The sequence below is a fragment of the Sphaerodactylus townsendi genome, linkage group LG07 (assembly GCF_021028975.2).
Source record: "Sphaerodactylus townsendi isolate TG3544 linkage group LG07, MPM_Stown_v2.3, whole genome shotgun sequence".
Taxonomy (NCBI): Eukaryota; Metazoa; Chordata; class Lepidosauria; order Squamata; family Sphaerodactylidae; genus Sphaerodactylus; species Sphaerodactylus townsendi.
The window spans coordinates 113,105,132-113,120,176 of NC_059431.1; the positions used below are offsets into that span (position 1 = coordinate 113,105,132).

Below are 15,045 nucleotides of genomic sequence, written 5' to 3' on the forward strand. Positions count from 1 at the left end.
TCCGAGAACTGTGATTATTTGAATTTTCACAAATCTCTCGTGCAATTTAATCTCCCTTCCTGATCTAGCATCAAGAGTTGCAAAGGGTAAGAACTATTAGCAAAAAATAGGGGGAGGGGTGAGATGAGTTAAATTGCTTTTGGGTGTGATATAGACCTTGAAATGTTAGTTGTCAGAAAAGATCCTTTAAAATGTGTATTGAATATTCAGTTGGAATGTGCTAAGATGATGGGGGGAGGGTGTAACAATATTTTGTTCAGTTTGGTGCATTGGTACTGATTTGTTTGCTAATTACATCTATCTTTACTGTATGATCCATTATAAGTACTATGAAAAGGGTTTCTATTATGGTAGCTACTAATGATGGAAGTAAAGAAGGATTTCGGGGGAAAGGAAATATGATGGATTCACTCAAATCTGGCAACATTTGTCATTTTTTGGCTTCTCAGATTATGAACAACATTCCTAAACTGACAACATTTTTCTTTGAATCCTCTTTTGAACACCATGGTTAGAGGTATCTGTTTCTTCTGGGATACTGCTACAGAACAAAAACTATTTTCATGACTCCAGTTTCCACATCAGCATTATATCTGAATGATGTGAAGCACTCCGAATTTGCCCATCTGACATCTAACTTAAATAATTGCCTTTTCCCCCTATGCCAACACTATTTATTTTTCTTCATAAATAATAACAAAGCAGAAGAAGAAGAAGAAGAAGAAGAAGAAGAAGAAGAAGAAGAAGAAGAAGAAGAAGAAGAAGAAGAAGAAGAAGAAGAAGAAGAGGAGGAGGAGGAGGAGGAGGAGGAGGAGGAGGAGGAGGAAGAGGAGGAGGAGTTTGGATTTATATTCCCCCTTTCTCTCCTGTAGGAGACTCAAAGGGGTTTACAATCTCCTTTCCCTTCCCCCCTCACAACAAGCACCCTGTGAGGTGGGTGGGGCTGAGAGAGTTCCGAGAAGCTGTGACTAACCCAGGGTCACCCAGCTGGCATGTGTGGGAGTGCACAGGCTAATCTGAATTCCCCAGATAAGCCTCCACAGCTCAGTAAGGCAGAGCTGGGAATCAAACCCGGTTCCTCCAGATTAGATACACGAGCTCTTAACCACGACACCACTGCTGCTCACTGCTGTCATAGAGCCAAGATGCTCCAATCTTTGGTCAACTGACTTCTTCCAGTCACTCTGAAACTAATAGGAGTGTAGATCTATATTTAATTAGAATCTTAATCCAAAGTCTGAACGCATCTAACCAAGTTGATGCTTCCAATCAAGGAATTAGAAATTCCTGCTGAATGCACACTTAGGCAATCTGGTTATTTTTCTGAAAAATTTTGGGCAGAAATTGATGTTGTCTGAAATGTATTCTAACAAAACTTCAGTACTAAAAAGTACAGTTGGTTAATATTTCCAAAAAGGTCTTAATGGCTGCTGGATAATACCTTTTATTTATCATGTGAAAAAAGTAATAAAGCATTTAGATATGGTGGAATCTTTTGAGAAATAAACAAATAGGGCATTGTTGTGATTTAAAATTATGGTCTTTTGTGCATTTTTAAATAATACTCATTTTATCCACAGTATAAGCTGCCTTTAGTTCTGCAAAGGGAAAAGGTGGCTTATAAACATTTTAAGTAAGTAAAAACGAAATTTGAATCAATTGCCAAATGGATTCCATTCCTGGAAAGTTTTAATGCCTGCCATGGTTCCAGACGACTTTACTAGCTGCGGGAAATATCCAGGAAAAAGAACATGTCCAATGGAAAGAAGAGCTGTATTTTATGCAATTTGAGTTGCAGATATAATAGGTTCAAGATCTGGGGTAACATTTGAAGACCTTTCAAAATAAAATAAGAAGGCAATGAATAGAAGTATTCCTGATTTCCCTTTTGCACCATTGTTTTTTCTTATTAGTTTTCATACGGCTCATTTCAATCAGAAGGGGATAACCCAACCAACCTCCCTTCCTTTTACCGCACGGTCCCCCAGGAGGCCCTTCAGTATGAGGGAATCGTCCAGTTACTTCTGCATTTCGGCTGGAAATGGGTTGGGCTCATCGCTCTGGATGATGAAAGTGGAGACCATTTCTTGCAGGCCACGGAGCCAATGCTTTCCAGGAATGGAATCTGTGCAGCCTTCATAGAAAAAGCTACCAAACAATTCCAGTGGCTTGATTCACAATTTGTAACCAAATACTTTTATAGTAGTAATTTCCTGGATAGTAAAGCCAAGGCCATTGTTATACATGGAGAAACTGGAATACTTGTCTGGCTGGCGTGCATTATATTCGTGCCAACAATTGTATTGAATGCAACAGAGTCTGAATTTGTGGAGAGAACCTCTACAGGAAAGGTGTGGATCACAACAGCCCAGTCTGATTTTGCATTCAGCACTTTGCAAAAGATGTTTGATGTACAAATGTTCCATGGGGCTCTTTCCTTTACAATTCATTCAAAGGACATCCTTGGATTCCATACATTTCTCCAACTTATAAAACCGTCTTGGGCAAAGGGGGATGGTTTCATTGAGAAATTCTGGGGACCAGCTTTTGAATGTGCATTGCCAGATTCCAGTGACCCAATGTATTCAGATAAGACATGCACTGGAGAAGAGAGGCTGGAGACTGTCCCAGCACCTTTTTTTGAAATGAGGATGACTGGTCATAGCTACAGCATCTATAATGCTGTCTATGCCATTGCACATGCTCTACATACCTTGGAGTCATCAAGGACCAATCACAGAGCAATGAGGAACGAGGGTGGCATGGTACCTCTGAATTTGTCCCCTTGGAAGGTAATTACACCTCACTGACAAAAAAAAATTCTTCTGCTATGCTTAGGGTTCAAAATCTTGCTATGAATGGCCAAACTGGGTTGTTAAACCTTTTTCCCCTGCCTATCAGAGACTGAGAAAGTCAGGCCGTTTCCGCACGGGCAGAATATGGCAGCCTGGGGACGGCAAAAACGCCGTCCCCAGGCCACCATTCGCACAGGGGGCGCAGCTGCATCGCAGCCGCGCTGCCCTCACGCCGCCCGCCCGTCCCCACACCGGCATTTTCCCAGAACGCTGGGAAGCGCTCTTGTTGGGGAAATGCTGACTGGAAGCCGCTGCCGTGCGAATGGCAGCGGCTTCCCAGCGCTTCCCCCCACCCCCTCACTTCCCTTACCTGCTCTCCGGCCCTCCGCAGGCGCTCAGGGCAGGGGAGGCGTGTCCCCAAGCCCCGGCGACGCACTGGAGGGCCGGAGAGCAGGTAAGGCGACTGGGCGACGGCGCCCAGCGCCGCCACCTCCCCGGTTCATTCTGGGACCGTCCGTGCGGACAGTCCCAGCGTCGTCGAGTCGGCGCGAAATGTGCCGACCTAGCCGTTTCCGCCTCCGTGCTCACTTACTTATCATGGTCTCCTTCTCCTTCTCTCTATTCCTACATTTCCCCTTTGCCTCGATTTTGCTGCCACCATTAAGCCACGACAATAATGGGTATTCTCTTTCCATAGACTTGAATGTGTACTCCCTGACCATGTCACCAATTGGCCATGGTGGCAGGGGCTGATGGGAATTGTAGTCCATGAACATCAGGAGAGCCACAGGTTGCAGACCCCTGTTACAGAGTCATGGAATGCTATCCTCTCACTAACAGTAGCATAAATCTAGAGATAGTGATGACAAATTGAGAGATTTTCAACCACCTGGTATGTGCTAGCTATGCGTCCAACAGTTTTCTCAGCTTCCTATATGCCAGGACCATGTAGATTTTTCTTGCTTATTCTGCCTTTCCCTCCATGTAGCCCTGTGGGGAAGGTGAATGCACGCTTACCATCCTTCTAATACAGGATTGTCAAACTCATTTGTTACAAGGGATGGATATGACATATATGTTGCTTGGTTGGTCTGGGATTGAGGAGGTGGCTGCCTCAGCTAGCCCCAGAACGGCACTTGGGGGTGCCTGGATCAGTGTGTCTACACCAGAGTGGGTGGCTGCCTTGAAAGGATTTATCAAGCCAGTTGAGGCGAAACCCCCCCCCCCCCATTCACTCCAATCTGGCCTGGTGATTCCAGCAGGTGTTATCAACTCCTTTCCTGCCTAGCAGCCCCTGCAGACTTATCTTTCTGCTTCCTTTGGCTTCCTATGGCTGTGTAGGAAAGGTGGCGGGATGTCATCTACCCTTATAATAGTTAGGTTCATTTGTGCATCTACGGTGCTGAATGCTGCCAGCCAACAGAGCACAACAGGATGCAGTAAAACCAATACGGATCATTTTTGGAAACTCCCCACAGCACTCAAGAAACACCCGGAATTATATTTCATTCTTTTGCCATATAACCAGCAAAGGAAGCTTGAGTATGCCAAATAGTTGCATGAATAATAATCTTCTGGCATGGAAGGAAGTAATCTAAAAACTTGTCTGAAACGGAAAAGTATTGGTGAGTACATTCCAATCCATCCAACCGCTCCAGGCACCTAAATGCCATTTCTCTTTCTAATAAGCTCCACGCGCTTCTTCAGAGAATGGCTTTCAACAACAGTGCTGGAGAGGAAGTGACCTTTAACGAACATGGAGAATTGACCGGTGGATTTGATATGACCAATCTGGTGACTTTTGCAAATAAGTCCTATGTCAGAGTCAAGATCGGGAGGCTGGATCCTCAGGCTCCGCTTGGCAAAAGAGTTATCCTCTCTGAGGATAGAATTCAGTGGAACAGACACCTCACACAGGTGAAAAACATCTTCACTTTCTCACAAATGAATACGAAACTGTTTCTCATTTAATGAAATGGGCAGGCAGAAGCATTAAGGACTCTGTAATTTTTCTTTGATCCATCAATTTTATGAAGTCAGCACTTAATTATGGTGTCATATGACCAGTGGCATACAGCCCTAAAGAAAAGTCCCAGGGTGCATGCCTTTTGGCCACGTGGGGGGCACCGGATGACACCCATGTGACCAAACAGAGCCACCAACAGAGCTCCCAGTCCTGCCTTCCCCAGCTGCAGAGGGAATGTTACCGCCCAGGAAAATAGCCAAAATATTTTCCTGAGTTGAATTACCTGACTACACTGGCTCCAGGTCAGGACACAGAGACCTGTGTGGTTCAGAAGCCTCCATAAGGCTTGCAAAGGACATATATATGTGACTATGCCAATGTTTTATATGGTTTCCCTCTTGCCTTTGCCCCTTTTAGGATATAATGAAAGCCCTTTAGTGTTGAATTTATTATTTGCCCATTGTCTAGGTTTACATTTTAGGTAGGTTTTCCAGTTGATTTAAGGTTTTGTTATTGTTAATTTAGGATATTCTTGCCTATAAGTATACGTGCTTGTACTCTGTAAGGTTTTCTCTAAAGTTTAAGTTTAGAAATTTTATTTTTGATATTTGTGTTTGTTTGTAAAAGCAATAGCCTGTAGAAGCTGATATTAAGGACAAGGAAGTTAGCCTTGGAATTCACCAAGCAATCTCCTCAGCAAAGACAAAGACCCCTTTGGTTTTGCAAATCAGATCTGATGATAGCACCCAGAGGTCCCAGCCATTGGAAAACGTGTCAGGACCACCATTGGCAGTTTGAACTTTCTTTTGTTGCGGGTCTGAGGCGCAGGAGCCTCAGGTCATAACTCAAGGAAGCAGCCCATCTGATAACCAGATACCTGACTGCGTTAAACAGGCTCACCCAGTTTTATGAATAGACTCTCTCCGCTATCCATTTCAGCACTAGTGTAAAGTCTTGCGGAAAGACGCTTGACAGCAGGATGTTTCTTTATTGGTGTTTGGTAAGGGACCTGCCCCCTTAACTGCCCCCTTTACCTGCTCCTTTGCCCCTTTTGATGTGTGTGTATAAAAATACTTGCGCTTGGCTACGAGAGCTGAATTCTCCTGCCCGAGCTGTCACCACATTTCCAAATAAAATACTTTGCCTTGAAGAACACCAGCTTCCTGTGCCTCACTACGTTGCCTGAGCTGAAATTACTTAAAGTTACCCAAGTAGCAGCGGTAGCAGGAAGAACTGGGGTTCCTGGCAGCCAGTTGTGCTTCTTGCCTCTGGCCAGAGGTGCAAAACTGAGCAGGCCACCTGGTCTCCCAGTTCTGCCTTCCCTGGCTGGGGAGGGCAGAACTGGGAAACCCTACCACAGCTGCCCCTCCCTGCCTAGAAGCTGGGCATGAGGGAAACTTGCTCCCTGGCTCCTAGGCAGTGAAAAGGGGCTGCTCAGCTCCTCCTCCTTGCCTAGAAGCTGGGCGTGAGGAAAACTCATGCCCTGGCTTCAAGGCAGCAAAGAGCGGCTGGAGCCCAAGTCACGAGTAAGCATGGCTTATTCATTAGTAAGTGGAGCTAAGCATGCGGGGGGGCACCCGGAAGAGTTTTTGCTTTCAGGTGCCATTTGGCCCCAGTACGCCTCTGCACATGTTCATAAGCATGCAGCATTTCAAACTTTGTTTTGGATAATTTGAAGAAGAGTTTGGATTTTTATCCCCCCTTTCTCTCCTGCAGGAGACTCAAAGGGGCTTACAATCTCCTTGCCCTTCCCCCCTCACAACAAACACCCTGTGATGTAGGTGGGGCTGAGAGAGCTCCAAGAAGCTGTGACTAGCTCAAGATCACCCAGCTGGTGTGTGTGGGAGTGTACAGGCTAATCTGAATTCCCCAGATAAGCCTCCACAGCTCAGGTGGCAGAGCTGGGAGTCAAACCCGGTTCCTCCAGATTAGATACACAAGCTCTTAACCTCTTACGCCACTGCTGCACATTCCTGTATGAGTGTCAGGTGTATGCTTGTCAGTGCCTAGATGTCTTGCTGGGTAAGAATTGCAAATGTTTTCCTGTAAATGTTTTCCTGTTTCCCCCTTTCCTTCCTGGCAACCTCTTGGCGCCAACACTTGCAAGAAGGTGCGAACGGCTCCCAGATCCTTTGAAGCTCTGTGGTGCAAATGTTGTGGAAACTGTGAGGGACATTTGGTGTGGGGCGAAACAGGGTTGAAGGATATAATCTCTGGATCTAAGCTGGGGAGCTTAGATTCAGCTTTAGATTGTTACCCTACGCGTTGTTAGACATAAACTGCTTTAAGATTTTCCTATGGTCTCTGTTATTTCCACGTTCGAGGGTCTGACAATGAGATCCCAGATATTACTCTTCCATTACCGTGACAACATTCACAGCCATTGTGAAGGAAAATAACCCACTATCTTCTCAGCTCTACTTTCTCGTTTCCTTCATGGATAGCTGCCTCCTTCATCTGTGTGTAATGACCCTTGCAACCCTGGCTACAGTCGGAAAAAGAAGGAAGGGGAGAAATTCTGCTGCTACGATTGTGCTCCATGCCCAGAAGGGAAGATTTCAGGAAAAGAAGGTAGGAACTGCTCTGGTAAATTTTGTTCCTGTTGCAGATCCTGTTGCAGACCTAGTATACTCATTACCTGAAAAGAGAGAATTTCCTACCTGCACTGCAAGGAATCGTGAAAAGCTCATTGGTATCGAGCATTCCTGTTCATTTCGTTCCAGATATTTGCTGAATGGTGTTGAGAAATAATGGGAAATCAGTTTTAAAGAAAGCAGACTTCTGGGCAGCCGGAGAGCATAGTTCTGCTTCACAGAAACCCAACAGTGGCCCTTTCCGCACCGCAACGGTGTGGGGGGTGCATCGGCATAAAAGACACCAATGCACCCCCCCCCGGGACCGTTCGCATGGACGGCCCCAGAGGGCAGTAGGCGGCAGTGCAGCCTTCGCACAGTGCAGCCTTCGCACTTGTGTATCTATAGAAGGAATAGCTCAGAAATTCAGCCCTTGACTATAAATGGAGATCAAGTGGAGCGGGTGGCTAGTTTTAAATTCCTGGGCGTTATGATTAAAGAGGATTTGACCTGGGGAGTACAGACTACCGCGGTGGTTAAGAAAGCCCAGCAAAGACTGTACTTTCTGAGACTTTTAAGGAAGCAACAACTAGATGGAAAACTTCTGGTGTCCTTTTACCGCTGTGCTATAGAGAGTGTCCTAACCTACTGCATCTGTGTATGGTTCTCCAGTTGCACAGTGGCGAATAGGAAGGCGCTCCAAAGGGTGATCAATACTGCACAAAGGATTATCGGCTGCCCTCTCCCCTCCTTGGAAGAAATCTATAATGCCCGAAGTCTAAATAAAGCCCAAAATATTCTAAGGGACCCGTCTCATCCAGCACACTCTCTTTTTAGACTGCTACCATCTGGCAGACGATACAGGGCCCTCAGAACTAGGACAAAGAGGCTTAGAGACAGCTTCTACTCTAGAGCTGTGGCTATGCTAAACTCCGCTGCTTCATATTGATGTATTTGGGGCTATGTAGGGATGGGTGGAGGATGATGATGTATGAGTCTGAAATTGCATGAGTCTGAAATTGTATGAGTCTGAAATTGTGTGCATCGAGGAATGCTGCTGTAAATTTCGTTGTGCGTGCACAATGACAATAAAATGCTTATGCTTATGCTTATGCTTATGAAAGCTTACCTTGTCCCCTGGCCTCCGGCTCGTCGCAGAAGCCAGGGGACACACCCCCACAGGCTGGAGCGAGTGCTCTAGAGTTGCAGGCCAGAGGGGCGTGTCCCCTGGCCTCTGTGACGAGCCGGAAGCCAGGAGACGAGGTAAGCTTTCAGGGATGGTGCGGGGGACATGGCGACTTCCAGCCGCCGCCGTTCGCACGGCAGCGGTTGGAAGCTGCTGTTTCCGGAAAACCTCGCTTGGGGAGCTAGATTGGGAAACAATGGCTTCGCACCACTGGGGGGGGGGAGCGAGGACGGCGCTGCTGCAATGCAGCAGTGCCCCCCATGCAAACAGCTCCCTAGGGACAGCGTTTTTGCCGTCCCTGGGGTGCTGTTTTTGGCCCATGCGGAAAGGGCCAGTCACTCACACAAAGATCCATGCACCACAATAGGATTCATGCTCTTATTTAAATATATGTCTAAAGAGTCAAAGGCTGACATTGCTTATTAGGTACTTTCAGTGTTACAACCGGTATATAAAAATGTTTTCATCACAGGCATAGCTCCAAGGGGGCCGGGGGTTCGCAATACACCGGGCGTGCACCCCTGTGAGGGTGTGGTGACAGCATTTCGGGGGTGCAGCAGGGAGAATTCTGCAGTGGGATGGGACTATTGTGGGGCCAGATGAGGGCGAAAGACGCACCAGTGCACCAGGCACATTTCCTCCTTGTTACACCTCCGGTTTTTATCAGGGGTTGACCATGCAAGGTTACCTATGATCTAACAAGATCTGTTGCTTTATATGCTGAAAGTGTCTGACTAGTTTATCTTTTCCCTTCAGACATGGATGATTGCATGACTTGCTCTGAAGATCATTATCCAAACTTGGGGAAAGTTCATTGCATTCCAAAGTTTCCAAGCTTCTTATCATTTGGACAACCTCTGAGCAGGATCTTAACCTTTTTGGCTGTCTTCTTTTCTCTAATCTCGGCCCTGGTGCTTGCAATCTTTCTGAAGTACAAGGACACTCCCATTGTTAAAGCCAACAACCGGGGCCTCACCTACTGTCTACTCATCTCTCTCCTTCTGTGCTTCCTCTGCTCCTTGCTCTTCATCGGACAACCGAACAAGGTGACCTGCCTCCTCCGACAGACGACTTTTGGCATCATCTTCTCCATGGCTGTATCTTCTGTCTTGGCAAAAACTGTTACTGTCATCATGGCATTTATGGCCTCAAAGCCAGGGAACATTTTTCACAAGTGGGTGGGGAAACAAGTGGCATATTATATTATTATCTCTTGCTGTTTTGTTCAAGCTGGCATGTGTACTGTTTGGCTGGGCTTTTCTCCTCCATTCCCAGATATGGACATGCATTCACTCAGTAAAGAAATTATACTGCAATGTAATGAAGGGTCAGCCCCCATGTTTTACTGTGTCTTGATTACATGGGGTTTCTGTCTGCCCTCATTGTGGCTCTCTATTGTGGTTTTCCCAGCTGTGAGAAAGTTGCCTGACAGTTTCAACGAAAACCAAGTTCATCACTTTCAGTGCATGTTGATCTTCAGTAGTGTTTCATTGTCCTTGTCCTCACCTTATCTGAGATACCAAGGAAGAGACATGGTGGCTGTGGAGATCTTCTCCATTTTAGCATCCACTGCTGGCTTATTAGGCTGCATCTTTTTTCCCAAATGCTATATCATTATCCTGAGACCTGAGCTGAACAGAAGAGAGCAGCTGATCAGGAAAAGGCATTAAATGGTTCAATCAGCTGTCCACTGGTTCAGCAGCTGTCATTTTTATCTGAATATCAAATGTGGCAACTTTACTTTCTGCCTACTGTGACACCAAGGATACTTTCCATGACATTCTTCTGTAACAGGCATTGAAGACCTTTACAGAGTTTCTATGGGCCTTCGTTGATAGCATTGGAGGTGGGGAGAATTACACATTTGAGTATTCCATTCTTGTCAATCTCAAATATCACATTCTGGTTCTGTAATTTATGAGAGATAGTTCTTCGAGACCTAATAGCAGACAATCAGCATTATTTCTGGCATTCCTGTTATCGTATAGCCTTATCAGATATGTTCAGGATCGCTTTCCGCTCGAATTCACCTCATCAGTTTCTGTCAGCATGGCACAATTGGCCATGCTGGTAGGGGCTGATGGGAATTGTAGTTCCTGAACATCTGGAGAGCCGCAGGTTCCCTACCCCTGGTATAGCCTTAAGCAGCAGCAGTGGCGTAGGAGGTTAAGAGCTCGTGTATCTAATCTGGAGGAACTGGGTTTGATTCCCAGCTCTTCCTCCTGAGCTGTGGAGGCTTATCTGGGGAATTCAGATTAGCCTGTACACTCCCACACACGCCAGCTGGGTGATTTTGGGCTAGTCACAGCTTTTCGGAGCTCTCTCAGCCCCACCTACCTCACAGGGTGTTTGTTGTGAGGGGGGAAGGGCAAGGAGATTGTAAGCCCCTTTGAGTCTCCTGCAGGAGAGAAAGGGGGATATAAATCCAAACTCTTCTTCTTCTTCTTTTTATTGAAGACTAGAGTTGTCAGGAATCTCCTTGCAGCCAGTGAGAGGTGGTGGAACTTATCTGCAGGAATCTGTGACCTTGGCCTTTGTCATTGGCAATGCCTTGTTTACAGTTTTGGTCAAATACCAGATCATCCTTGCAGTTGCTGGTGACACATTGATGTCATTTCCACTGCTTACTGGAATTAGCATCACCATATTGTCAGAGGCCTAGGCCACAGTTTCCTGTTGGTTTTCATATATGTTTTGGAAACTCCTAGAGCAGTGGTGCTCAACCTGTGGGTCACAACCTCTTAGGTGGTCGAACCACCTTTTCAAAGGGGTGGCCTAAGACCATTGGGAACTATTCATGACAGTAGCAAAATTACAGTTATGAAGAAGCAACTAAAATAATTTTATGGTTGGGGGTAACCACAACATGAGGAACTGTATTAAAGGGTCACAGAATTAGGAATGTTGAGAACTCTAGGGGTAGAATCTGAAGAAAGTGGAGTTTGGGGAGAGGAGGGATAAACCACAAACATCAAAGATTCTACAGGATCAGCCACTTACTGGTGGTCAATCAGACTAGTGGAATCTTATACCTCTTAGGCCCTTTCCACACAGGCCTCCGGGCGCCCTCACGCCGGCAAGAATTCTGCCGGCGTGGGGGTGGAGGCCGCTCAAGCGATGCAAGCTGCAGGAGCTGCCCCAGCAGGGGTCGGCGCAGGGAGAGGCGGCTCCAAGCGATGGAGCCGCCTCTCTTGTTCAAAGAGCAGCCTTGTCTCCGGCGTCAGCTCTGCTGTTGCCTAAGCCTGCCGACGCGTACCCTCCGACCTCGGGGTCGGAGGACAGCGTGGGCGGGGCTTAGGAAGACAGCAGGGCGATGACAGGGACAAGGCAAGTAAGCGAGGGAGTTGGGGGGAACAGAGTGTTCCCGCCCGTACCGTCAGCGACCAGCTTCGCAGGGGAACACGCTGTTTTCTCAAAAACTCCCCTTTAAAGGCTTGCTGCAAGCCGGGCAGCACCCCCTAAAAGCTGGACGTCTGGCTGCTGCACCACAGCCTCACCAGGTGATTCTGTGCTGTTTTTTTCTATCTCTCACTTTGTAAACCACTTTGAACAAGTTCACTGGACAAATGGTGTGGAAATGTGCTACATATATAAATAAATCCGAGAAACAGTTCTTCATGGTTGTTGGTTTGTCACTTCCTCTCAGGACATTCCAATGTTTTGTTGCATCATGGGGTGGGTAGGATCCCTGCTGACCATTCTGAGCTCACCGTTCCAGCTGGTGTCTCAGGATGAGATCAGGGGAAAACAAGATTTTTGCTTCACTACTTCTGCCAATAATTAACTCACCAAAATAAAATCAGTCTTCCAGAGGAGATTATCTACACTATAATTATCAGAATCACTGTCATTTCTTCATCCAGTCTCAGTTCCAGAACCTTTCCAGAAGGAAACAGAAAACAAATCAGCAATGAAGTTGTAACGCTCTGCCAATAAAGCCCTCTGCTGAGCCATTCACAGAGAAATCAGAGACTGAAAAGCGGCACCCTCCGTATCACTGCTCAGTATTTCCCAAGTATCATACAAAGCAGACTCTTGGGAAATGAAAGCTACAATTCATACATCCACTGTTGAAAAGAGTGTTGGAACAGTCAGGGGATACTTTCATGAAACCAGGCTGAAGCTCACGATGATGCTGTAGAGGAGACCCAGGACAGGGCATGCTCTTTGATTTCGGATGGCTGCATCTGTGACATTGCTGCTTATCCTACTGCTGCTTTCTCACATTGGGCCTGAAGTACAGAGTGTGAAGTGCACTGGAAACAATCACACACAAATTGCACAGCAGTGGTATCAACCAGGGGAAATCCTGATTGGTGGAATTGTCACTTATATTGGTTGTACTTCTGAACGACTTGAATTTGACCATCACCCTTTCCAAAACAGGGCATGTTATCCACTGTAAGGGATCCTTTGCTGCTCTAATGTGGAGATGATGATGACTGATTGGTTGATTTTATTTTAGCAATTCAGTAAATTTGCAAAACTGAATAAGCATTTCAAATAGTAATGGATGGACCATAAGTATTGTGGCTACCAAGATGAAATACTCATTTGGGTTTTCTATTTTTAAAAATTTCATTTGTTTTAGATTTCAGATTTTTTGCAAACTTTGGGGCCCTTTGAGAATTGTAGAAAGGTCTAGCTTTCCCGTTCACAGCTCCAGTCACCAGATTTGAGTATCCTCTGAACTGGACAAGTTTGCTCTTAGTACAACTTCACTGTAGATATAGATACACTGAGCTTTTTAGACTAGAAAGTGTAGAACAGAACATCAGGTTTTTCTAAATCGTACTAAAGATACATCAACCCACTCACATAGTAGTGTGGGAACAGATTATTTTTACACAGATGATGCTAATGCACACAAAAAGGTAATGGTGCAGTCACTGAAATGTGAAAAATATAGAAACGGTTGAGAAAATGTCAGTATGATTAATATACAGCAGTATTTATATGATACAAGAGGCTTGTGATGTTTATCAGCAAAGAGTGAACAAGGTGTAGCACCAGTGAGGATACAGTTCATTTCTCAGGTTAACATAGAAGCAGAATGAAAATATCTTCCATATCGTTCACGACAAGAAAACTCAGAACAACTGAACGAAGTTTTTTGACAGCATTTATAGGACAGACAAAGTAATTATTCACACAACACAAGCTTTGCTGAAGGCTACAGCATTACATTTCCTGAAGGGACTTAGACAAATTCATGGAGCTATAAAGGACCAGTTCTTTTGGTGACTAACAGGAACCTCCATTTGAATGCAACTCATTGTGGGGCAGTGGGAATGGCTGATGGCTCAGTGTCCAGCGTGTGGGTTTCCAAGGAGCACTGTGCTGAGCAAAATGAAAAGTGGCCCAGCTGGGCCATTTCACTGATTCATTATGTTCTTAGATCCATTTGTGGCCACTACAAGTGCTGCACATTCAAATATTCTCCTCTCAAACATTAACTGGTATTCTTTGCAGGTTGATAATCAAGTTCTATCAGCACATCCTTGCCTTGGTATTTGCCATCCATGAGATCAACCAGAATCCCAACTTCTTGCCCAACGTCACTCTTGGATTCCAGATCCATGACTCCACCAGTGCTCGAAAATGGACTTACAGGACCACCCTGGACCTACTCTTTGCATCCCTTGAATTCATCCCAAACTACCAATGTGGCGCCCAGAAAAAAGTAACTGGTGTCATCGGGGGATATAGTTTTGAAACTTCATCAGACATGGCAAATATCTTAAATCGTTACAAGATCCCTCAGGTATGATCAGACAACTGTGATTATTTGGATTTTACCACATATCCCATACAGTTTAACCTCCCTTCCTGATCTGGTGTCAAGTGTTGCAAAGGGTAAGAAATGTAAGCAAAAAATAAGGGAAGGGGTGAGATCAATTAAATTGCTTTTGGGTGTGATACAGATCTTGAGATGGAATGATTCCAAAGGATGTGTGTTGAATATTCAGTCTGACAATATTGAGATGATGGGGATGATACAATACTTCATCAGGTTACATTACTTCATTCTGCTGATTGCATGAGGGCTGATCTGATTTGTTTGGCAATTCCATTCATCTATTGGATGATTCTTTCTAAGTACTATGAACAGTGCTTTTAATGCAGGACCTACAACAAATGGGAAAAGAGCATTGCAGGGGAAAGGAAATATGATGGATTCACACAAATTTGAGAACATTTTTGAGTAATTTTTGGCATGTCCGATTATAGACAAGATTCCTAAAAGAAAACATGGTTGTTTTGACTCTGAATCATCTTTTGAACACCATGGCCAGAGGTGTCTGGTCTTTCTGGGATACTGCTAAAGAATTTACATCAGCTTCCTGAATCACGTTTATACATCTGAGATTGTCTGAATGATGTATGGGAAAGTCATGATTCCAAGGAGGGTTTTTTCCTGTTATCAGCCATGTTCTCCCATTTTTAAAAAATAGACTTTAAACACGTTTCTCTTGAACCTAAGTTACATGGGTGAACACGTCTTAATTGCTCGCAGATTTGTAT

At 45.3% G+C, this 15,045-nt stretch overlaps 1 protein-coding gene across 1 annotated transcript in view; it reads left to right on the forward strand.

Annotated features, from left to right (window-relative positions):
• The window catches only part of LOC125437069 (vomeronasal type-2 receptor 26-like), a 30,012-nt gene that overhangs the window by 5,725 nt on the left and 9,242 nt on the right, over nucleotides 1-15,045 (forward strand). The window contains exons 5-10 of the mRNA XM_048504438.1: nucleotides 1,914-2,045; nucleotides 3,187-3,249; nucleotides 4,503-4,712; nucleotides 7,206-7,332; nucleotides 9,478-9,694; nucleotides 13,993-14,284. Coding sequence (XP_048360395.1) covers nucleotides 1,914-2,045; nucleotides 3,187-3,249; nucleotides 4,503-4,712; nucleotides 7,206-7,332; nucleotides 9,478-9,694; nucleotides 13,993-14,284 — 1,041 coding nt within the window. The remainder of the gene's footprint in view (nucleotides 1-1,913; nucleotides 2,046-3,186; nucleotides 3,250-4,502; nucleotides 4,713-7,205; nucleotides 7,333-9,477; nucleotides 9,695-13,992; nucleotides 14,285-15,045) is intronic.